The sequence below is a fragment of the Amia ocellicauda genome, chromosome 10, assembly GCF_036373705.1.
Source record: "Amia ocellicauda isolate fAmiCal2 chromosome 10, fAmiCal2.hap1, whole genome shotgun sequence".
In the NCBI taxonomy this organism is placed as follows: Eukaryota; Metazoa; Chordata; class Actinopteri; order Amiiformes; family Amiidae; genus Amia; species Amia ocellicauda.
In genome coordinates, this window is record NC_089859.1 from 17,190,375 (window position 1) to 17,216,107 (window position 25,733).

Consider the following 25,733-nt stretch of genomic DNA (forward strand, 5'->3'; position numbering starts at 1 on the left):
TAGACCGACAAAACATGACAGGGTCCCTTATGTAGCACGGCTGTTCGGCCTTTCCTCCAGTGGGCACTGACACATAGCTCTGCCCTGTAAAACTCTGGCAGACACACACCAGGAAATTTGCCGCAGTGTCTCCTGAGGAGGCGGCTCCTGGGTTGCTACAGTAAATCCATAAATCCTATAGAGAAAAGCAGAGAAAGTCTGTCCTGGAGAGAGACTGGGGGCAGAGAGGAAGAAAGAGAGCTGCACTCAGGTGTAAAATAGGGTTTACAATTTTATTAGTCTACCAGTGAAAATGGAAACCAACTACAAAGTACATAATACACTCGTTTAGAATCAGAAATCTCTATCAAAATGAAAACTTTACAAAAATGTACAGGATTTTCTTTTTTTTAACCTTTTATTTTTACAGTAAAAAAAACAAACAAAACAAAAAAAAAATCGTAAACTAAAAGCCACAGCTATCTCATTGCATATAAATATTACATTTGGTCTGCCTTGTCGGCATTAACAAAAGTCCCTGAACTTTTCTAATAGAGGGTCCTGAGAGGTGGGTAGGGAGAAAGATTTGGCGAACTGGATTTGTCCCCAACACGCAGCTTCAGATCAGGCCAATAGTTACCAATACACCTGGACAGCTGCAGGTAAAATTACCTGCCACATGGAAATGAACAATAAAAGACTGAGCAGCAAAACCTGGGAGGACACACCTGTTCTGGAAAACAAAGATTTATTGCTCACTTAACTGTGGCCTGGAAAAAATGAAAACAAAAGAAAAAAAAACTGCAAACAAAGAATAAAAAAATAAAGTAAAAACTGAAAAACAAACAGGTAACAGGTTTGCAACACTTCTGTTTGTCGGTGATGTAAAACTGACATTTTCACATTTCACAACCAGGTTCAAAGTTTCCATTTATTTATTTTAGGATTTACTCAGATTGCACCACCGCTACTGAAAGTCACAGGTGAAACCACCTGTAGTTTGGAGTTGCCTCCTTTAAAAATAAAATCCTACAGATTGCACTCAAGACTGAGAGACAGAAGCTCACTAGCACTCCCCTCTGGATTAATTCAGAACTAAAATTTATATATTTTAATTATTTGTCAGGTTTCCAAATCAACCTGAACTTTCCAGGAACCTCAGGCAAGAGCCACAGATTCCATCTCAGTGTGGGAAAGCACAACATTGTGCACATAGGAGGATGGGCTAACTCATTGCATGCTTTGGCCTAACAGGCATGGGAGGGAAGACTCGTGGGCCTCAGAATCCAGGTCGTTGGAACAGCAGGATTCCAGATTAGGAGGAGGAGGTCATCAAGAACAAGGCCAAGTAGGCCTTTCTGGACTCTTGGCTGGGATGCAAGGCTGAGCTTGTCTGAGATGGGAAGGGTACAGTCACAGCCACTGAAGGCAGACCAGCACAAACTTACACTGAAGCACCCTTCCTCTGTAAAATAGCACCTGTAAGGAGACTGGAAAGGCTTCTGAGAAAAGTCTCCCCACTTGATACCCAAGAGACCAGAGTGCAGTAACTGCTCGCATCCCACACTACTACAAAAGAAAAGGAAGACCAACATAACCAAAGAAAATGGTCCTTCCATATTCTTACAACAACAAAAATGTGAAGGATGAGAATTAAGGTTTTGCCATTAAAATGTAGAGCTTCTACATAAAATAAAAATATGAAATAGAAATGTACTTATATATATCAACACCTCAAGAAGAATAACTCCATAATCCACAGAGGCAGCACTAAACCAAGCCTCCAGCACTCCCTGGAGATTCACCATGTGGCAAAAATTATATCTCCCACTGAACAGCTGGAGTACACAGAGCAGCCATCTAAGCTCGACCCAAACGGTCTCTGCGCAGGACTAGTGGTGCTGCAGACTGGCCACAGTGACAGGAGCTCGAAGTGGTGCTCTGTGGTCATGAGCGATGCCAAACCTGCCCTAGCTCCTTCTCTCTATTTATCTACCCCCCACCACCTCTCCCTACAGAATTCTGGGGTTCAGTTGCCAAAATGTAACAGTTAAAAAAGTCCTTCCTCCTAGTCACCCTGGGCTGGCAGGCCAGGAACAGGAATGTGATGGACAACACGCAGCACAAATCTTTAACCGGTGTGCAGACAAATCTTTCCCATCGATCCTCACTGTGCACATCAGCCCTTATAGTTACTTTTATTGAACAGCAAGGTCAACAAAGAGGCTAATATTGGATGAGCAAAGGATCGGGGAGGAAATGAGTTCCACGTGTTGACAAATAACTTCAATCTACCAAAGCCAAATCAAAGCTCCTTCCTAAACTCAAGTCGGCAATATTAAGGTCCTGAACGTCATCCAGTACACAGCTCTCTCTAACTCGGCCAAACCCATCAACAGGAAAAAAACCTCAATGCTTCCTCCCACCTCTTCTTCCTCCTCCTCCACAGAAAACCCTTAGCATACTCCCTGATTAACAGCAGACTCAATTTCATTTAACATTTAAAAATAACGACCGTGATAAAATAATTTTAAAATCACACATACATTAGGCAATGCAACAGTATAAATGCGAGTATATAATTAAAAAAACACTAAAATACAAGATCTGAAAGACTTTTCATAAGAAGTTCATATACACAAAACAGGGAAGAGGGGGAAAGAAAAAAAATGTAAACAAAGTGACTGTGACTGCGCCAACACAGGCTCACAGAGATTGCTCATGCTCTCCCTGCTCACAAGGGGCACCACCATTACCTGCACACAGCTGCCAGGCTGCTTCAGGCTTGTACACACTTGACCTGCTCACACCTGCTCGTGCTCTCGCTGGCAATGAGTAGCCAAGTCTCTATGCAGGAAAACACTGCTCTGGTTGCAGACATTGACTGGGCACCAGGCGGAGCAGACAGCGGGGACCGTCTACACAATGCTGTAGACTTCAACAGTATGCACACAACACACACACATGCTTTTACACACTGACCCCTGGACACACAGCTCTGCATCACTTCCAGGTCCTCCACATAGACTAGCTTGCAGTTGCACAACACACAGGCAACAGGAGTGCACTCTTAATCAGGTTATTCCTACACTTTCACAGCAATGGCCATCCCAGGCCTTCCTGTACACACAACTACTCTTCTTCTCATAGTGCTAGCTGGCTCAGGAGAGCCACACACACACACACACACAAATACTCTCACACTCACACACAAAGCTACCATGTTCATTCCTGTTCATTAACACTTAGGTCTGAAGAGGTCATTCTTGCACATGAAGCGTTGGTCTCTCTCCACCTGGCTTCACCACACAGCAGGGCTGACCGACTCCAGTCCAGCACCCTACACTCCCAAGTTTGCTGGAGTTGTGTGGTTTTTGGTTCCAACTAAAATCTGTCAATAATCTTAACTGAATGAATTATGTTCTTAAATTGGACACACTTCGTAGGGTCTTTTTTTTTTATCATTGGTTTATATATATTTCTTAAAAAAAAAAAAAAAAAAAAAAAAAAAAAAAAACTTTCCCAATGGTACAAGCCGTACAGAAGCTTTGAAGGCCTGTGCAGAAAGGTTATACTGATGTGAAGCAGCAAACAGGCTTGACAAATACGAGAGCTGGAAGTCAGATGAGACTAACTCCTGAGGTCTAGAGGCTACCTGCCCAAGCTGGGGAGAAGCAGGAGATCCTGTTTTTTCGCTGCAGGTTTACGACGGCACCGACCTGCAAAGCAACTGCAATGCTTGAGTAAGAGTCCAGAGGGAGGAATGCACTGCTCTGCTGGCAACAGCCTGAAGGAAGTTTAGTTGAAAAGGCCCAGCAGATCAGCCAAGAAAGAGAATGTGTTCAAGAACAGAAACACACGGCTCATTTTCAGCAAACTGAACAAAGGACTCGAGAGAAAGGAAAATCAAAAAACAAAACAATAAAAAAAAGCACCTTTTGAGGTCTTTAAACCACCTACACGGCACATTGAGAGCCTTCATTGTAAGGGTCTCATCTGCTACATCAGTCTCTACAGTAGAGAGAGACAGGGCTGTAGCTCGGCATGGTTTGACTGTTCATCATTGGAGTTGTACCCAACCACCCCAGCCCCTCCTCCCTGACACACCCTCTGTGGTAATTGCTGAGAGCTGATGAAGAACTGAAGGTAATGCTCTGTACACAACTGAAATTTAATTTGTTAATTGTTCATTTAATGCTTGAAGGATATTTAAAAATATATATATACAAAAAAAATATATATACAAAAAAAAAAAAAAGTGAGAAGCCCTGATCAGACAAATCTCTGAAGTTGGCACCATTTTTTTTTTCCAGAGTTCATAGATTCAGAAACGAAATAGGCAGTTTCAAATTGAAAACAATTATAAAAAATAAAAATAAAAAACGCTACAGTTTAAAAGCCCCTTTGTGGTGACAATTAAAAAAAAAAAATGTAGTTATTGATCACAAAGGTACCTGCCAGGATGAGATGAGTGAAAAAACTAAACCCTGAAGGAGAACCAGCCCAGAGCGAGTGCCTCGTCCTGCTGAGCTGCTCTTCTACTCTCCCTCCCTCCCCCCCAGCCTGGCTTCTCAGTGTCACAGCTGCCACGTACTACTGAAAATATTGTGCAAATGTCATTATCATTATTACTCTAGAAACAATTGCAACGTGTATAATACAATAGTGTAAAATATAAATATTTATATATCCAAAAAAAAAAACGAAACAAGTGTTATGCTTATTCTGATGAGTTCTGTAGGTATGCCGTGAATACCCACAGTGCACCACAGTGTAATGCAGACAAGGTCTAATTTCACTGCACAAAGAAAACATTAAAAAAAATCCTTTTAACTTCGGTTTCAATGCTTCAAAGTAGTTTGATCTCCAATCTCTTTAAACCTGTGGTAGGGCAAATACCTTTTCTTTATTCATTAGATGAGAACAGTCTAAATGGCTTTGACTGAACGACTATTGCATGAATGCACTCTGCTTTAAAAACAATACATAAAAAGACCCTAAAGCCAAGTTTCCATAGCGCTTAATTTGAAATGATTTGGTACGTCTGATTAAAAACCACAAGGTGCGTGAGAGAAAGAGAGAGTGGCCTTCACCTTGACAGCACCAAGACTGAAGACGGCAGGACAGCCTGACAGACTGCCACAGGGTCCCCAAGTCCCACGATCATCCCGGCACACAGACCGTCAGGGGCGGAAGTGACTACGGCCAAAGGGAACCGAGTGCCAAGCAGGAGAGGAGGCTGCCATCTAGATCCCACACATAGGCAACAGCTGATCTTATCGCGAGAAGTGGAGTTAGTATATTTGGTATCCCCACACTCCTTACGGGAGAAACGGGAAAACGGACAAGTGTACGGGCGGGCCAGAGGCAGCAGAGCGTGACATTGCGTCAGTGAGGGAGAGCGTGGAGAGGGAAAGGGGGCAGGGTCAGTGCATTTTAAGGCTCTGCAGTGGGCTAAGGCTTGTGTTTAGCTGCTGGAGGATTTTGTGAATGGGAAAGAGGAAGAAGTGCATCATTGGCAAGAACTGTAGAGCACCACTGTCAAAGTAGAAGTAAACAAATTTCCCACACCTGCATGCTTACCAAAAAAAAAAAAAAATGTAGAAAAAAATCCCTGCAGTATAAAACGTAGTAATTTTTCTTTTTTCCTTTCAAATTCCATTTAAATAAAGTGTCTTGTCTTCTAGTTTAAAAAAAAAAAAAAAAAAAAAAGGTGGCAGGTAGAAGAAAATAGATGAAGGGACTAAATACATTTTTTTTAAAAAAAGGATCAGTGGTTCCACCCCATCAGATGGCTGACCCGAGCCTTCTCCGTCATCCTGCGTACCCTGCCGGAGCGAGACATGCCCAGATTCAGGGGGTCCCCCGCGGGCGCCAGGGTGTCGTCCTCCGAGTCGTCATTGTACAGCACTGTCCGGCGACCCTGGTTTCGGGTGTTGATGCGCGATGCTTTGTGCTGCGCGGGACGCTTGCCACCGTCTGCCTGCGGTCGGCCTTGTACCTGCTGGCACTCCTCCTGTTCCTGCTCCTCTTCCTCTTCGTCTTCCTCTTCGTCTCCCTCTTCCTCATCCTCCTCTTCCTCTTCCTGCTGCTGCTCCAAGTTCTGCCTTCGTGAGCGTTTGGCCCGGCCGCCGCGTCCTGCCGCCGCTGCCTGTACCGCTGCTGCCGCCCCTTCATCCCGCCGCCGTTTTCTGTTGGTGTTCTTGGCAGTCTTCCCCCGGGCTTTGCGTTGCGGGCGCAGGAGGGCAGCTTTGCTATAGTCATGGTCGCCACCGTCCACAAAGTCACATTCTGACCCCTCGCCGCTGCTGCTCCCGGAGGCCTCACTGTCAGAGGAGGAGGAAGAGGATGATGATGAGGATGATGATGATGAGGAGGAGGAAGACTTCGAGGAGGAGGAGGAGGTGGAGCCCTGCTTCTCGCTGCCCGACACCTCGCCCTCCTCAGGACCCAGGCCTAGACGCCGCCTGGCCGCTGCGCTGAGGGACCGTCCGCCTCCATTGGTCAGTGGCCCGTTTATCAGAACATCTGCAGAGAGGGGGGACAGAATTTCAGTGAAGGTCTGTCTACATCTCACTTTCTGAAATCTAACCATAACAGACAGTAGAAACCTGAAAAGACTCCCATAATTTTAAAAAAGTTTCAAAGTTGCTAGGCTGTGCATTTATTGGAGGGGGGAGATACCCGTCTTGACTGGAGTGGCTCGACTGCGTGTCACCCTGTCTGCGCCGGGGGCCCTCTGCCTCTCCTCTGCTATGGAGTTGGAGGAGGAGGGCTGGCTGTCCGCGTCGTCATCCACCACCGAGCCGCTCGCCTCTGTGGGCTCCGAGGCTGCAGACAGAAAGTCACAGTCACGCCAGGCGCTCTAGGCAAATTAACAGCATTCCACTTTCCTCTGGGGGTAAAATCCTTGGAAGGTTATCAAATTCTAAAGGCCTCCATTTCAGAATGGCATGTTACCTTGAGATGACCTCCGCGAGCTGGTCCTGGTCAGAGACAGTGAGGTATTCTGGGTAGTTTTGGACTGAGTCTTGCCTTGCTTGTTCTTCCCTTTCGGGCTGGAGAGACCGGGGACAGAGAGGGGAGGTGGGAATATCAGAACCAGGCTTTCACACTGAGTGTTTCCATTTACAGAGAACCGGGGGGACAAAGATAGTTAAAGTGCAGAACCTAGAGACCCATAAAATGTTCAGGACTGCCCCCTCCGATAAAACGGACTGAATAACTGGCCGATCGATGACTGATTACCTGGAGGTGCGGCTGGTGGAGGGGGAGCTGCTGGTACTGCGCAGCCTCTTGCGGTAGCTCAGCCTCTGCTGGCTCCGGCGCTGGTTCTGCACCGCGGACTTATAGTCTGAGATGATGGACAGGATCTGGGTCTCGAAGAAGGCAGACAGGCTGAGAGTCATGCTGTAGATCTGAGGGAGATGCAGACAAACATACACAGGCCATTCATAACCAGGGAGGAGAGTGAGTGAGTGAGTGAGAGGACAAAAAGGAACAAATAGAAAGAGGCAGAGATGGAGAGAAAAAGGAGAAAGAGAAAGAGCTCTGGACCTGTACAGAGATATGCACAATGACTACTCCTGTCCTGAAAGCTAACCCCTGGTAATTGCCTGACTGCATCTTAGCTTCTCTGCTGCTAATGGCACTTTAAAATCAAGAGGCATGAGCACAGCTTTTATCTTTGATTCTGCAGCCCTGACACAGGCTATGGCAGCTGGACCTTCAGCCCACTACAGCAAAAAACAAATAGCTTCATGCATCTGCAAAAGCCTTTGATCCTCAGCCTGTTAATTTTAGGGTTCAAGACCATCAAAGAATACAAAATAAACTGAAAACTGAAGAAAAAAGAAAACCGCAAAGAATTATGAGTTGCGCTAAGAGGAAACGGCAACAGAATAAAGGTTATTTATTTATTAGAAACTAATAAAGACAAAACCCATGTACTGCTGGTGATCCTGTCTGTTCTATTTCATCAAATGATATGAAGTCCCGCATGGATCCAGAAGATCCTTCAGTTTACCTATTGGAGCTATCCTTGCCACAATGTCACAGAGCACCACTCCTCAACAAGGGCATCCTTGCCAACCAGATAAACAGTTTGATAAAAGGAAGATGACTGGTGATTCATGCAGCCAGGAACCTCCTGAGAATAAGTCTCTTCCTGCAGGTCCTGACCATGCACAAAACCGATGACGTTAACTTTGACCTCCTAGGTCCTGCTCTGGTCATTGCATTAAGCACTGAACTGTGAAGCCAGAACAGCGTCATCCTAAATTCTTTCGTAGCGGAGAGAAACACAAAAGAAAAAGGGAGGGAGGGAGGCTGATAGAGACAGAGGAGGGGGGATGGGGTGATGCAGCAGATTTCAGGCCTCACCCGGGATTTCTTGTTGGGGGTGTAGGCTTTGGAGTTGCTGAAGATGAGCCGGACGTCCTTGGAAAACTCTATGGGGTTCTCATAATTCCCAGCGTGCAGCGTCTCCGACACTGTGCCCAGGTCCATCGGGGTGTCGATGATGTCACGGTAATCCTGTGAGGAGAGAGGAAAGGCTTTGTAGAGACAAACACAGAGACCGCAGACATACAGGTGCAGACACGGCACGAAGGAAAATGGCAGTTTCAAACTACAGGAAGCAGTGAAAAGCACTAGAACATTTCTGACTCAAATGTAAATCAGAGAAAACTCAGGAGTAGCTCAGAACATTATCAATTAAATGGCAGCAGTATAAATAAGGCCATACGTGGTTATTACAGGTATCTCAGGGAGGTGAGTGAATGGTGCCAGTGATGGAGGAGAGGGAGAGGGAGAGCAGTGGAGAGTTACCGGATAGGCAAAGAGGTCAACAGGCTGTCGGAATGGCTCCGAGTCCTCGGACTCCAGCATGCGTGTCAGCAGATCCCGGCAATGCCGCCGCCATGCCCCAACGTCCAAGGGCACCCCCCGTCGCTTCACTGGGGGCTGTGCTCGCTGATTCGGGTGGGGGGGGAAACAACAGATCACAACACTGTTACACAACTCAAAAAGTCACAGTGCCCATTACATTGGCTCATGTCTGGAGAGAGCACCACACCAGGCTCTGAAGTACCATATTATGGTACAGGTCTCTGTCATAGGAGGGTCATCTGGGTCTGGACAATGGCAGGACCTGTGAGTTTTGGCTTCTCAATGGCCTACATGGAGGCCAATGAGGAGCCATTGTAAAGCAAGGGGTCAACAGACTGACAAGACCTGCAGGAGCCAGTGACCCCGTCATGCTACTGACGGGCGTACACTATGAAATACACAGATTAGTTCTAGGATCCCCCACACCTGACCCTCGGGACACTGTCCTTCTGACTTGCATTTTAATTTGCCCAATTGAAAGCTTAACTAAATGGCCAACTTCTCTTTTTTAAAACGCCACGAAACACGTGAAACATGGGAGATTAATGGCAGGCTCCAGACCCTGCTGGAGCGGATGAGCTAAAAACTGTACCTGAAGGATTTAAAATCAAAATTAAGTAACTGACAGGTCCGCTGGAAATAGGGGGGGGGGTGGTGGTGGTTGGGTGAGACGTGGGTTGTCAGTCTTGCAGGGTGGTGGTCTACTCACCCGATGTCCAGTGGAGGTCCCAGGAGTGTCCGAGTCCACGTCCACCTCTGCCTCCTGCAAACACAGACACCTTCACAACACTGGACCATACAGAGCACAGGGGGTGCACACCCCAATGTCAGGTCACTTTACGGACAGACTCCATTTACCCACACTGGATTGCCCGTCCCACTCCCAAGGACAGAAATAAACATCAGAAAGAAATAAGTAAAAATGTAGTGAATTGCACACACACCACTATACAGATACCAGACCCTCGCTTATCTGCTTTTGGCACATGCACCTTTTTGCCCGTTCCATTTGCTAAAACATTCATGCAGTTACAGATTTCACATGGGAAGCGGTTGTGCACAGGGAGTGTAGTAGTATTGATCTAAATTATGATCCACGCTCACAGAGTCCTCTCCTTTCCCCACCCTTCTCTCTCCTCTTCTCCTCTCACTCTTGTTCTCTCCCTCCCCTCCTTCCCTCTCTCACCTCGTCCTCCTCCTCCTCAGCGGCGCTGCTCATTTCCTCACTCTTCATCTTGTTGTACAGCTCCAGGATGTCAGTGCAGCTCTGGTCCCTAAATAAGGCACACAGCCCTCATTAAGGAAAGCAATGGGCGTTTGCCCTCATTCCCACTCCCCATGGATTACCCCCGACCCCAGCTCTCAGGAGCAATGTGCCAGCCCACCCTGCCGATCTCGTACCCAATGAACCGCAGCAGCACGTCGCTGACGGTCTTGGCGGCGGAGACAATGGGGCTCTCGGGCTCATTGAAGGTGCGCGCGTTGTGCTCGATGTAGCGCACCTCCCACATCAGCGCGGAGATCCGCCTGCCAGAGACACAGACATAGTCAGGGCTTGTTTGCTGGTCCCACAAGCTGAAATCACAGGCCTAACAATCCACACGGGGACCCCCTAAAAACTCCACATGCTCCACACAAACTCTCTGGAGGAGATCTTGGGCACAAGTCACTGGTTCCACGTGAATCTACGTTTTAGCGAGGAGCCGTGAAATGCTGTTTTATTGGGGCCCTATGCAGAATCTGGAAGGCCTGGCATTGTGAAGTTTGTTGAAGTCAAGTGGATCACAAGTAGATTATCCATTTCTTGTACATACTTATAGTTCTATAAAGTTCAATCAGGAGTAACCCACCATGCTTAGCCCACAAAGTGGACCCCCTCAACACAAGAGCGCCTGCAATCAGTGCAGTGCAGCCCTACCGCAAAAGAGCTGAGCGCCTCAATCTGAACACAGTCACTGGAGCAGTGTCGGGGGCAGGATTGGACTGGGCCGGGGCTCACCTGTAGAAGCGAGCCTCCAGCCTCTTGTGGATTGTGCTAAGGTCAGTGGGGTAGGCCACCACAGTGCAGTACAAGGGGTAATCTCGCAGGTCGACTGGGGAGGAGAAGGCCTTGACAATATCTGCAGAGAGAGAGAGATCAAGGAGAAAGTGGAGAAAGAGAGAATAAAAAAAAAAAAAGAATGAGCATGTGTCCCTACACAGCATTGTGATAAACCTCATACAGATCTCACTCACTAATATCACAAACATATCTATTAGAAATGCATCGAACACAAGCTTCCTTCTTAAGTATCAGGCTTGACGTTTATGTATTTAATGTAGCATAATACAGTCAACACTGCATACATTTCATGATAACAATGAGTTTGTTGTCTGTTGCTGGCATGACCGAACAAAATTGCTGAAGTACATGTATGAAAACAATATAATTCTCAGCAGTTGGGCTGAGTTTTTGTTTGTGGCCAAGATATAAAATCCTGAACACAAAGTGCATCTCCGCTGCAAAGGGAATGCATATCTAATCATCAGCTGGACGCTGTTGGGTTTGAATTTGGTGGAAAATTGAGCCAAGAGAAAGCCAGAGGAAGACAGCCACACCACTAACCATTAAAACAATTAAGAATCCAACACTTCAGAATTCAAAACCACTTCAGGGGAGTGAGAGTATCCTCCACAGAAGCACAACTGAATCTTAGTAATTTATTTATGTCACAATCTAATCAAAGTCACATCCACTCCTGGTCCTAGAGAGCCACAGAGTCATCAAGGTTTTCATTCCCTCCCTGGTCTTGATGACTGAACTGAAACTGATTCTGGGATATGCCCCTGATATGCCCAGGACTCATGTTAAAATCATGGCAGGCTGAGCCCCACACTCAAAGGAGCTGTGTACCACTACACTGTGCGCATTGCTGACAGATTTAGTGCAGAGACAGGGCAGAGCAAACGGGCTCTGACCTGGATGTGGAGAGGGAGGTAGAGAGAGAAGCACAGAGACACAAGATGAGGTAAAAGACCCAGGGTTGAGGCACAAGACACGAGATGAACAGAATGCATGTCAGACATTGCCGTGCCCAGTAAGAGGCAGTAAACAGCAGTAGTAGGAAGTGTGGCAGGTGTGGCATACCCAGAGAGAGCAGATCATCGATGGCCATGAGGACCCTGTCGCACTCCTCATCCCGCGAGCGTGCCCCCCACTCCCCCTGCTGGGGTGTGTACAGCAGTGCCTGCAACTCCTCCTCAGTCACTGGCACCCCGTCGCCCACCTCCTCTGGGAACGACACTGTGGAGAGAGGGAGAGAGAAAGATGAGATTTGGGAGGAGCAGGAAAAGAGAGAGCAATGAGAGAATGTGAGTGAATGTGAATGAGGAAACTAAGAATCACAGACTCCCAGCAGATCAGTACAGGGAGCTAACTGCTCAGTGTCTCCAGTTTTCACTCACCTTCATCAGGAATGGGCTCCATATCCCAAGGACTCATTTTTTCTCTCTCCCCATTGTCCCACCTGTAAACATGCAGCAAGCAGTTTGTCATTACAGACTGGAGTAAGGCACATTTCAAACATTAAATATATTAATGTCCTTCATTTAGCATACCAAACTGTACAACAAATTCTTTTAATACTTAAGTTTTGTTTTACAGTCAAAACAGTTCCTCTTCTCTAAATCCTCCCAAACTGTTGCTCCTGTGTGGGTCAGCCAGAAAACATAATGGAACATCCACCGAACTGTAAAAAAACACTGGCCTCACGAATTCCAGAAAGCTGATCATCAACACGTTTTTTATTTGTATAAGTCCACGCCCCCACCCTCCCGAAACACTGTACAGAAGAAGGGCAAATAAAGCAGATGAGTGTTCCTGCTCCCAGGGCAGCGGGAGGCCTTACCGCACAGCGTAGCACTGGAACAGGCTGTCAGGATACTCTGGCTGGAAGGGCTGCTGGCTTTCCACTGTACCGAACCACCATGCGTCATCAATAATACTGCGGAACCGCACGCCTGTCGAACACAACACGCACACGCACGCAAGCACGCACGCACACACACACACAGTTTAAATTTATAAGTTGCTGAAAACCACGCGTTGCATTTCAACTGCACATCATTATGTGACATCATTGCTGCAGCAGCATGACATCACTGTAGTGCAGGATTGCGCACACATGCATGCACACGTGTGCACGCTCACCAACACACATACCCACACGCACAAACGCCCCCTGTCCCTCTCACACTCCGACCAGACACAGTCAGTTGGCCTACTGACACTCGTTCACAGCCTGTCCTATAGAGAGGATTACATGCACTACATACCAGGCTGCCAGTTGCGTTCCTTGGCTTCATTATAAATCTGCTGCAGAACCAGGAAGTCGATGACATCGGGCATGTCGTGATACCTGCCAACCAGACACAGAGACACGTCAGCACAAAGCCTCAGACGTCCGGGGCGACAGCCATGTGAAAACTTCACCTTCAGACGCAACAGACTTTACACTACAGTCGGGATGCACAAAAACCACACAGACCAACACACACTGCCCCTACGCGGCTCAGGCATCTCGCAAAGCAGCACGTCTGGAATTCTGCTATTCCAGATGCAATTACATTCATTTTTTAAATCTTACTGTAGCAAGAAAGAAGGGAAAGAGAGGGAAAAAAGAAAGAAACCCTTATTGATGCAATGTACAGGGGAGACTCAGACTCACTTGAGAGAGAAGGACTCGCCAGTCATCTTCCCGGAGATGGGGTCTAGGAAGGCCAGCTTCAGGCAGCAAAGCGTGGGTGGCCCCACCTCGTACTTGATCCCTACCACCTTCACTGACTCCTGGTCCTGTTGCCACAGTGGACAGAAAACAGACTCATCAGCCAGACAAGGCAGGCAGGCTCCAGAACAAGGGGTTAAACCAGGATCAGAATCAGATTCAGATAACTGAAAAGGTTTGAAAAACTCAGTGGAAGAGCAGGGCATCAAAGAAACATTTAAGAGAAATTTTTTTCCAAAGAAAAAAGAAAAATGCATCTGTATTCTTGCACTCACCCTCAGGTCCAGTTTGTTCCAGGGCTGTTTCTGGGGGTTGATGACGTAGGACTTGGCCCTGCGCACGGCCCTGACGTATGCCTCGTGGCCCTGCCGGAAATAGATGAGCTGCAGAGAGAAAACACACACACGGTGAAGTCAAGAACACAAACGCACACAGCTGCACCACCCGGCAGGACAAGACTGCAGCTTGGCCGAGTGCAGGAGCATCAGCCCGTTATGGTCAGCTGCCACATCTCAGTGGGTGGAGGTACACTACATGTATCACCAGGCCACCATTACAGCTCAAGAAAACAGACTCCATTGTTCTACACCAGTTGCTGTTTAAACTGTGGTGCAACTGTTGCGCATTCTGGAAAGGGGTTGTGTTGAGCTGACACACCCCCTACACCCTGCATTCCCCTCAGAAACCTGCAGGAACCTAACCCCCCCGAGAACTGGAGCTGCCCCAATCCCGACAATGATGCCAAAAGACATAAGACACAACAAGGCAAGGGTATTGAGGACACAGCAGGAGACCGCAATGCTATACATTGATACAAACCAGCTACAGAAACCACACACAGACATCATAACAGCAGGCACAGGGTACCAACACCACCCCCCCCACCCCAAAACCTGCCTCACCTCATCTCCCATTTGTGGCACGAAGGGTGAGCGACGCGGGATGGTGTCCATGATCCAAGAAGGGGGCAGCCACTCCTCCGCTGCTTCCCCCGCCATCGCCAGCGAGGAGTTGGGTTTCTGCAGAGAAACAGGACACAAGTAAGCCAGTATGTATCAGAGAAGAGGAAAAGCCCAACAGGCAAAATTCCCTTCCTTCCATTGCCTTCAATTGAGCAAGGGCTGTTTTATTAAGAAATAATTCTGTATGTTGTTTTTATATAGGCGTGGGCTAGGACATACCCCCCCCCCAAAATTTACAACCTTTGCAACCTGTCTGCTGCCCACAGTCATTCAGCAGTGAGCCTGAGGTTAGCACACAGCTGCAAGACCCAGTTACAGAGAGATGGCACATACGGGGGCTCTGACACACCGAGCTGAGCACACCACACACCACTGCACAGGCAGGCAGCACACACAAACAGAACTGGGGACTCGCTCCTTGCACTGCAGCTGTTTTTGACAGTAGCTGCCAGAAACAGTGGGCCTTAGATGACAACAGTGCAGCTCCCATCTCAGGAGCAGAGTGGTAGGGGTTTGCTCCACACTATACAGCCAATGACATGCAAGGAGGTTAATGTGAAGACAATGCCTCGTATAGCCACTGTGGCCAAGTAAACTCCTTTTCCCACATTAGCCAGCCCAAGTCTTCCCCACCTTCTGTTTGGTCTGTTTGGGTTTCTTCCGTTTCTTGGGCTGCCTCCTTCTCCTCCTCTCCTCGGTGCCGCTGCCGCCTCCTTCCTCTTCCTCTTCCTCTTCCTCTGAGGAGCTGCTACCGGCCACATGGCGCGCTGGCCGGCGAGTCGGCCTCTTCGGGGGCTGGAGGTTGATCCCTGCATCCGCCGTCCAGTCAGAGTACTCGCTGGAAGAGTCACTGTAAGGAGCAAAAAGGGGTAAAAAGGGTCACACGGAGGTCACAGGGAATGTCAGAAGGGCTCCTGTTAAGAGACAGGAGCTCCCTAGCACCCCATCACTACTGTCCCTGTACCGATGGAAAATTTGCAGTAGTTTATTACACGGGTGGAGCGGCTGTATACATTCCACTTAAATCCAGCTCAAACTGTTCCTGACGCATACCAGCTGTGAAAGCATGTCTGTGCCAGCTTGTATCAGTGAGCGAGTGCATATATAGGTGTGCATCATTGTTAGTGAGCGTGCATTTGTGCAGTACAGATGCTCACCTGGAGCTGCTGTCACTCTGCCAATCTGGCTCTCCCTCCTCAGATGAAGGACCACTGGCCTCCACCTCGTCTTCCACCTGCTATACGGAGACACGTAGGAAACCATCAGAGCCACTCTCGTACCCTAGACTAGCAGAAAAACAACAATTCTCACAGGTAGAGTCACCTGGACTATATCACTCTCAAGTCGTCAGACTAAGTGTAACTCAGGCAACCAAACTACAGGGATGAATGCTAGCCCCCACCCCCCCCAATTCCCCACGGCTGCCTGCGAACGCTCGACTCATACCTCGTCCTCGCTGTCAGAGGCACTACCCCGGGCACGGCGTGAGGGGTCCTGGGGGTGGCGCTCGATGGCGGAGCGGGTCTGATAGGCGTGCTGCTGCTTCCTCCGCGTCCGGCGCAGAGAGCGAGGGGCCAAGTCCTGCTGCTCGCTCTGCAGAAACGCATACATGGTACAAGAAAATCGGCGACCAGCTATGGGCAACTCCAGAGCTCAACGTGACAAATTGGCATCTTAATTATTAGACAAATAATTAGATTGATAAGTCAAATCACTAGACATTTCCAAAAATGTATCAGTCGCTAAGTGTAAGGTAAGTGAAAACTAGAGCTGCTACAATCCCACAATGACGCAAATGTACACAAGACACACAACACTGGGTCACACAGAAGGCTCCATATGGCTCTCACCCTCAGCATGCTGTGGGGGGGCTTTTTCCTCCTCTCTGCGTTGTACAGTGCACACTCTGCCTCTCCTTTCGCCTGCCTGCACTCATCCATCACCCTGAAAACACATTCACTCTGTTTAATGCTGTGTGAGAGAGAGCTGGAATGTGAACAGGATAAAACTTCTAAAGTGGCATTTAATTGTATTTATTGGTAAAAGTCTTTGCAAGACTTATGAATGCCCAAAAGCAGCTCACTAAGAGCACTGCACATTCTGAATCACAATATATCAATCCATGTTTATTTGTATAGCGCCCTTTGCAGGGTAACCACAGAGCACTTTAAAGAGTGGTATATATAAGGGAGCATCATCAACACTAGAAGAAGCAAAAAACACATAAAAAAAAAAAAACTGCAGAACCGTCATGAACTCAGTAGCACAGGTGAACAAATATAACTAAGCAGCCCTGGGTATCTATGGGCGGGGACAGATATAGTGAATATTCGCTCTGGGAAGGGGGAAGAGAGGAGCAGGGCCAGCACTGGCTATGGTCATACCTGCTGACCCCTGGGTGAAGCTCGTTGACCACGACACGGCGGCTCCAGGCCATCAGATCTCGCTCAGTGGCCATCTGGCTACGCGGCGCGTTGTTGTGCATCTGCCGCACGCCCTCCACCTGCCCGCTCCGCCGCAACCCAACCACCGGGAATGGGCCCAGGTCCTCCACCACGCCTTGCCCTGCCAACACACACTGGGGAGTCAGGCCCCCACAGGACAACGCAAACAGAGCCTTGCCAATAGCCTATTTTTGGTTCCCCTCCGGTTTAATTTCCTGAACCTTTTCCATGCCACCCTCCAAACACCCCTGGCTCCCCCAGTCACACCCCAATCTCTCACCATCTGGATGGTCATGTGGTTGCTCCTCCCGGTCCTGCTCTTGCTGTAGCTGTCTGATCAGCCCATCCAGGGGGCTCTCCTCTGGCTCCTCTCCCACAGTCTGCTGACCAATCACCTGCTCCACCACCTCCCCGTCACCTACATCAACAATGGAACACGGCACGAGGTCACAGCAGGCCAGGGCCAGGGAACATTCCACTTACTAAAAATGTTTAATAAATAAATCAAGTAGAGATTTTGGGCTCTATTGGACACTGGGACATCTTGGCAATGACAGTTCTGTTCTGGTGTGCAGTGTTATGAAAATTCCAACATTGGTGCTGGAGAGGCCCAGGTCACCCTTAAATCCTCAACAATTTACACACTTCATTTCTGATGCGAGAATTTCGGTGGCAAAACAAGCCAGGCAAAGACCAATTGCAAACAATGCCTCACCAACCTTCAGAACCACAAGCAATAGGAGCTACTGAACAAGCCTGCTTACAGAACCAATAATCATCAGGCTTAGTGCCAGTCTTTACAACTAGCGGCTGATGCAGTGGTGACCTAGTACCCTGAACTGGGAGGACTGGGGCCTCTGCACAAACAGTACCGTTGGCCAGGTATCCTAGCTGTGGGACAAGCTGCTCCTCCTTGTAGTTCTCCCTGCCAGGCACCAGGCGCTGAAAGCTGGGGGGATGGGGGTTGCCATCGACGTCGACCAAGAAGGGGGGGGGCATGAGGTGGGGCGCCTGTTGTGTCTGCTCGTCTAGCACGAAGTTGTTGGCATCTCGGATGAGTGGGCGGAAATCCGTATGGAAAAACATCTGATCGGGAATCTAGGGGGCAGCAGGACAACAGAGACGGGGGTGTGAAGCGAAAACAGACAAACACACAAACACAGGTGTCAGCTACAAAGCCCAACTCTACCAAAGAGTGGAGGACTTATTTTTAGATTTTATTATTTCAATTAGCGGTACAGATTCTGCATTTTCATCAGCAGGCACTTAAAAGGACAGCTCGTGCAAAGTGTGGCTACTGCAGGCAATAGCACAGCCTTCTCCCTTCACAGAGACAAACTTTCTATGGGCACAAGAATCATTAGTCCATATCAAATCAGGATTGACAGACAAGCTGCATTAGTACTGGAGCCAATAACTGTACAGGAAAGGGCATAAGAGAGAGCAGGGGAAATAAAATCCAGTAGCTTCTATATAAAAATGTGACTTCCAAATATAACTCTGCAGACAGACAGACAGAGTCCAGAAGACAGCAGTAGGCTTATTACAGTACTGGGAGTTAAAAATAAAAAATAAAACTAAAGCATGAACTTCTCAAGGCCGGTTGCTCTAGGGTTACTACAATTAAACAAGGATGCCCAGGGATACAGGGAGGCTGGTGCTCACCTTCTCGTAGGGCCGGCTGCAGCCAAAGCCGAATATGAGCAGGTGCCCGTGGGAGTCGGTGCAGGCGAAGTGTTGGCCGTCCGGAGAGAACTTACAGTCAAACACTGCGCCATGGCCCTGGCCCTCGATCTGGGGGAAGGAGGGTGCGAGAGAGAGAAAGAGACATTAATATCTGAGCACTGCATGCACTTGGCAGAGAAGAGAAACTTAAGATGTGTTAAAATACCTGCATAGTACTAAATAATAAATACAATGAAATGAATGACAATATTAAGTTACATCAGTTTATTCAATCAGTGCTGCACTAACAGGATGAACTCCATTCCCATTAACAGCTGTTGCAATTCAACAGCCAAAATAACAATAACAAACAAGAGCAGCCTGGCTGATTTCACAACCCTCTCTGGACCGTGAGAAAGCCGGGCAGGACCGGGTGCTCACCATGTTGAAGTAGTTGCGAATCTTGGTGCCCTTGGAGAGGTCCCAGATGTAGATGTTGCCATCGTGTCCAGCCGACAGCATGATGCGCGTGTCGAAAGGGTGGGCCTCCAGCACAAACACCTCGTCATCGTGGCCCTGAGGCAAGCGAGATCAGGGGTCAGATACAAAAGTGTTCAGGTGGTTTGCCCTTTCTCGAATAGGGAGAGGGAAAGAGCATGCAGGGGCTTAGAGAAGGAGAGAGGGTGTGAGCAAAGGGATGGTGCTTGGAGGGATTGGAGAGAAGAGAAAGAGGCAGAGGGAGAAGCGAGAGCAACAGCAGCCGAACGGTGACAGGCTGCCTCACCGAGAGCACGTGCAGCAGCTGGCCGCTGCTGGAGCTCCAAACTTTGAGCAGGTAGTTGTTGACAGCGGTGATGACAGAGCTGTCCCCCCGGTCCCAGGCCACCATGGTGACGTTCAGCTTAGGTGCCTTGTCCTCCACGGGAACGACACTGCTCCTGTAGAGACAGAGACACGCGCTCAACACACAGCTCCTGCAGCACAGAGAGACATGCTCAAAGGAAGACAGCTACACACACTACTGAAGCACCTCGCTGCTGCAGTAAAGCACATTTGTCACGCACTCTCACTTTTACATATCAGGAGTGACCGATTCAGACGCACACTATTGCAATGTACAAAGCCCCGTGTTTGGGGTGCAGCGCGTCACCCTACCCTGGGAGTTTGCTATTCATGTCCAGCACGATGCTCTTCCACTCTTGCTGCTGGTAGTGCCACACTCTAGCCGTGCCGTCCCGACTGCCGCTTACAAAACGCAGCCTGGTGAGAGTGGAGGAACACAGAGACAGGTCAGAACTCCCCCCACTAAGGAGAAATGGCTTCTCTGAAGCTGTGTGGAAAGGTATATACCAGAGATACACAATACAGAACACAGGGACAGAGACGATATGAGGAACCAGGTACAAACATCTACACACGACACAGAGGGACAGATAACACTGGCACTAAGGGCACTGCAGTCATTGCAAACAAAAATGAAACCGCCGTCTTACCCGTCGTTGTTGTTACAGAACTGTACTGCGACGACTTTATCCTGCAGAGGGGGTCAAAAAACAAAGACAAAACATAAAATTATAATCACACAATGGAAAAAAGGTTAGTCCCAGTCCAATCACACATTGATAAAGGGATTTAGTTTTGAAGCGAACAGGGCTCAGCATACAACACGGCATGTGGTCTAAATATCTCTGCACAGACAGAGGGTGAGGAACATGTCTACTGCACTTCCGCTTTAATGTGGACAATCTGAACAAGATCCTGGAGCTGGCAAAACCCTGAAATTAATCATGCTAACAAAGTCTTGTTCCCATCCCTTGTGTGTTCTAGGTCTCTGTTGACTCTGTTGAGGAGAGGTTGGTATGTGATGTGGGTGTCCCTCTCCCAAGCTTGTCTTACCGTATGAGATTCCAGCTGTGCTAGCTTTATGGGCGACTCTGAGCCCAGGTAGTACACCCTGATGACATGATCTGTGCTGCCCGTGGCCAAGAACATCCCACCTGGGAGACAGAGGGAGAGGCAAGAGGTCAAAGGTCAAGGTCACATGGGAGGTAGAGGTATTAAAAAAAAAAAGTTTTAAAAGAACAGGCAGAGCAACAGTGAGACAGGTTTGATAAGGATTTTAAAACTCTGCTATCCAAAACTTAGGACACCCTCATACTTTTCATTTTACATCACCACAGTCAATAACTGACAATTAAGGTATTTCATAAACTCAACGATGGGCTCAGTTAACCCATTAAGAAGCTTGGGAGGAATGGAGGGGGATGTGCAGCTGAGAATTCTGCAACACGCTACGGATCGCCCATGAAACGTTTCCAATTCGCATGGTGGGGATTGTGAAAGCTGGGAATACCAACCACAGCTGAAGGAAGAGCAGGATATCTGCACCCCTGGGCGGGAGCGCTCCGTGAACCGGAAGGGCCGTTCGCTGTGGAGAAAAGAGACAGAGAGGAGATGTTACCAACCCAGCGCACGGCCCGGAGACTCACGCCCCAGGATCACCGTCCCGAGTGAACTCTGTCTCAGTAAACACACAGCCGTGCCTCCCGTGAGTACACTTACCAACTCCCCCCCACCCCTTTCATCACATGAGAAACTCACTTGAATTTCAGGGACAGAGAATGCCACTGCCAGAAGCACACCGTGCCATCCGCTCCTGTGGATATGAGGTATCGAACAGTCCCTTTCGCTGACGGAGAGAACTGGGAGAGAGCGGAGAGAGGGGAAAGGTTTGCCATACGAAAAAAAGGCTTTGTTAACCCTTTGCGTTGAGATCAAGTGTAGTAACATTTAGCATATTCAAAAGCTGTACTAGCTTCTTCAAATACGGCAGAATACTTTTTTTTTTAAATAGCCAGCACTCGGATATCGTGATGTCCCATCCACCTGCTCATCTCTTTCCATCTCTGCCTGATTTGTCACCTGTCTCTCTTCGACTTCCTCCCTGTCTGTTTCAGTAGCATGAATATCCACCCCTCTCTTTGCCTGCCTGCCTTCTGGTCTTCCTAACTGCAGAGCAGGCTCCTCTTTTCCTTGCACGCCTGCTTCTCTCTCCTCTCTGCCTGTGCTGCCTCTCCAGTCCCTGTAGCTACACAGCGATCAAGCCTCATGTCTCTCCCTCTGCTGATCTCTCTCACTTCTCTTTGTCTTCTGTCCGTCTCTCCCTCTCCTTCTATCCTCCATGTCCGTCTGTGTGTCTCTCCCTCCTACGGTCTCTCCCTAACTCCCTTCCCCTCTCCTTCCCCCTTCTCCTCCTGCTGCTGCTGCTCCTCTGTCTCTCTGTCCTCATCCTCCTGTCTCCAGCTCTATACGCTCACCTGTATGGAAGTGATGGAAGCAGCGTGGCCCTGCAGCACAGTGATGGGGGCACAGGTCCTCAGGCACCACACACGGATCACCTTGTCGCAGCTGGCGGAGGCGATCAGGTTGTTCTCGAAGTTCACGGCCATGTCGGAGATCTCTGCCGAGTGCCCCCGCAGCGTCGACAGCAGCCGCCCGTCATCTGTCGCCCAGATCTTCACCAGGCAGTCATCAGAACCCTGTCAGGACGAGGGAGGGGTTAGAGACAGATACAAATACATAGACTTACACAGATTCACATGCTTGCAAAAAATCACATTTACTCTATTTACTAAAATACTGTCACTTGAGAACAACATTATCCACATCACTTTCCAGATTCACAACCCTACAACAACGGCACACAACCTGCGAAAACTGTCAGAGACTCAGAAGCCAACAACAATACCCACACACACTGTGTTGAGCAGTTCTAATATTGAAATGCAGTAAGAGGGGGAAAGGTGTGGGGGCATGTACCGTGAGGATGCGGCGTCCCGTGCGGTCGAAGGCCACACAGTACACGGACGACAGGTGGCCCAGGATGCGGCGGTGCATCTTCATGTGCTGATAGGTGGAGGTGGGGAGGGCATGGCCGAAGCGGGCGGAGCCTGTGCACTGCCTCGCCCCCATGATGTGGACTGTAGTCGAGAAGGAAGGAATAGGGGAAAGTGCACGTCACACAAAACCCTCCATTCAGATCACACACAGCTCCCTTACCAGGTTACACACTCCGGCTCCTGGAGGGGCTGGGGAATCTTCTGGGTTTTGTTCCAACCAGTACCCTCACAATTACTTAGTGTAAAATGTATTAATTGGACATATTTTACAGGATCTGAAAGATTGTTGTTGTTTTTTTAACGTTTTTTTGTGCCACTTTCGTAAGTCGAGCAGTAACTAACAGTCAGCTCACCAACACTGGGGGGCTTCCCATAGATCAGGGGGGGTTCTGGCGGCCTCCCACGGTGCAGAGCTGCAAAGGCCGAGCCGCTCCATACTGTGTGAGAACAGCCTGTGGTGGGCGGACGGACAGACAGGGTTAGTGACAGAGAGGTAGACTGGCAAACAGGCTGCACGACACAGACCATTAGGGCAAGGACAGGGCATGAAAGTGAAAGTTCAAGTGTGTTTATGTGTAAACGTCAGAGAGCGAGTGCAAGTAAAGGTAGCTGCTGAGAAATAAGGGAAAAAAAGTGAGGACAGTAATGTGCAAGAGTATCTATAAAGTTCATAAATGTTTGTATGAGAGAGAGAAAGATTGTGCAATTGTATGAATATGTATGTGTGCACGTATGCCCATGACGGCATGTATAGTTTACCTTTGGTGGTGCGCAGCAGTGACTGCCGGCCAACCCCCAGGAGGGTGCGCACTCCTGGCACGCTGGGGGTCACCTCCTTGTCTAGGAGGGGGCCCACACGCTGGCAGATGCGCAACAGGTAGTCTGCTGGGATGTGCTGATTGAGGGACACCTAGACAAAGACGCAGTACACAGACACTCAGGGCTGTGGGGCACCGGCAAAGCTCACACACTAGAGACCAGTTTTACTGCATGGACCCTCGTCCTACCTGTTATTTCTACAACTGCAGGACTCTAGGCCGGCAACACTACAGGACTCCCCTGTTTAATCTTTCCACCTGGCTACTGCTAAAACCGAACATATTTAAATTAGTTGTATCACTTCTTCACCTGTGGCAATGATGCATGATAATAGTGATTTTAAGAGACCTAAAAACCCAAGCAGAGCTGTGCTTCCCTACACAGCGTTCTCTCATAATGAGTTGTATTTTATATAATTAAAGGGAGTTTGTCACAGCTGTGGTTTCAAGCAAATAATATTAAAGCACATGGCATCATACACAATGCATTAGGTTCTCAGTGTTGGTATGGCAGGGCAGATTTTCAAGTACAAACACATCTGACCTACTATTATCAGTGGGACACTATTTAAAAAACACCTGATCAGTCTCCTAGCAATTGATCTGAAGCAAAACTCCACAGCAATCAAAAAAAAAACGTGCTGCATTAGTAAAGAGAAATGGTTTACATGAGCCCACTATACCAAATAGATAATTCGTTTAAAATAGGAAATGCAGCCCCCTAGAAGCTCAGAGCAAAACGGATTCACACGTGGGGTCCGCAAGAGGTTAATTATATTAAATAATTATCATAAAAAAGAAGATGCTTGATCACAATGCAGTTGAAACATTCTAGAATCAAAATTACACTAGATCTAATCTAGTTATAGTACCGTCTGTCGTTTATAAAACCGGCTCTGATTTGGTTTCCACCATCATGAGAAATCTTATTGAGCTGACCGTTTAACTTAACTTTAGAAATTAAAACGGGGACAACTTTTTTTGTTTTTGCAAAACGTGTATTAAAAGGATAATACACAGAAGTAAACGTAAAAACAGCACAGCGCACTCGAAGAACTGTTGACAATATTGGTGTTGCTGATTTTTAATTATTATTAATAATAATAATAATAATGGCTCTCTTTGTGTCTGTGCGGGTCGCCTCCGCACCCCCACACAAACACCCCACCTCGCCGCATGAATATTCACACACGTACTGCGGCGCGGCGTCTCCTGGCCGTCCACCAATCAGCGAGCGGCTTCGATCTCAACCCCGACTCGCTCGAATAGTAACTGCCTCCCTATTGGCTACAGTCGGAGATCGACGTTCCTTCTGACCGCCCCTCCCCCGCTACCACCCTCCGCTCTACGTGCCCCGGGATAACCCCCCCCCGCCACTGAAAACACAATAATGCGTTCTTTTCCACGCAAAATATCACTTTCCTTCCAATATTCCTACAGATTACATCTCTGACTCACAAGTGTGATAAAAACAAAACACGCCCCACCGAAACACCGCGTACATACGACTACGGCCCCGCATTACGATTGCATTTCTAATGGCAAAAGTTACTTCAACACCTGACGGCGGACGCGAACTCACCCAGTCGGCGAAGCCGCGTCTGCACGGCGTTCCCTCCCAGTTCCATCTGGTCGGAATGAGCTGCGGGAGGAAGCGCAGCGTTACAACCCGGAGCTCTGCAGATACGCGGCCATGGGTGGGTTTCCCGTCCCAAAGAGTGCCCCCCACCACCGCGGCCGAGAATGATATAATATGAAATAAGACAAGCGATATCGCGGAAACGAGCAGTGTGTGCGTGTGTGTGTGCGCTGCCTACCTCGTACTCGTCCAGTTCCTCTATCAGGACCTGCAGAGAAACAACACTTTCTCGTTACTGTAACACGGGATAAACATGCCGGAATTGACAGTGTGCACCGCGGACCCCTCACTCTTACCTGGGCCGACTTCTTGCACGGTCCCGACTGCAGGAACCTGGCAATGAGGTAATACAGCTCTGCGAAGAATCAGACGGAGAACATTGGGAAGAGCCATTGGGACTCGTACACACAAACCCCTCTAACTAGCATCTCCCTGTCTGATAAAGACACTCAAACAAACGCGGCACGACACTCACCGGCTTCGATTTGGGAACATTGGGTTTCTGCCATTTCTCGCCCCGGCTGCCGGTTTGATATCTAGTATTGTTTTATTGGTGTCAATTTAAAACATAATCCTACAAAATAGCCCGTTGAATTGTTCCCCCCGGCTTTCGGCCTTTTCCTTTCTCAGGCTTCCACGGCATCGTTGTGCTTTATGAGCGCCCCCTCTCGGCCA

At 48.5% G+C, this 25,733-nt stretch overlaps 1 protein-coding gene across 1 annotated transcript; it reads right to left on the bottom strand.

The window, feature by feature from the left end:
• Positions 1-253: 253 nt before the first annotated feature.
• brwd3 (bromodomain and WD repeat domain containing 3) lies at positions 254-25,733 on the bottom strand. Its single transcript, XM_066715315.1, has 40 exons — positions 25,534-25,733; positions 25,355-25,413; positions 25,237-25,266; positions 25,002-25,061; positions 23,361-23,511; positions 22,955-23,053; positions 22,522-22,682; positions 22,020-22,241; positions 21,304-21,404; positions 21,060-21,130; positions 20,599-20,699; positions 20,196-20,236; positions 19,858-19,962; positions 19,487-19,640; positions 19,144-19,278; positions 18,703-18,831; positions 17,910-18,135; positions 17,318-17,455; positions 16,978-17,158; positions 16,444-16,537; positions 16,040-16,186; positions 15,751-15,830; positions 15,227-15,443; positions 14,534-14,650; positions 13,907-14,014; positions 13,575-13,699; positions 13,183-13,265; positions 12,756-12,867; positions 12,313-12,374; positions 11,996-12,151; positions 10,868-10,988; positions 10,270-10,395; positions 10,055-10,142; positions 9,578-9,631; positions 8,809-8,952; positions 8,362-8,514; positions 7,228-7,397; positions 6,940-7,037; positions 6,664-6,810; positions 254-6,507 (listed from the first exon to the last, which is right to left on the bottom strand). Exons 1-40 carry the CDS (start codon positions 25,565-25,567, stop codon positions 5,750-5,752), a joined length of 5,358 nt encoding a protein of 1,785 aa, XP_066571412.1. The 5' UTR covers positions 25,568-25,733; the 3' UTR covers positions 254-5,749.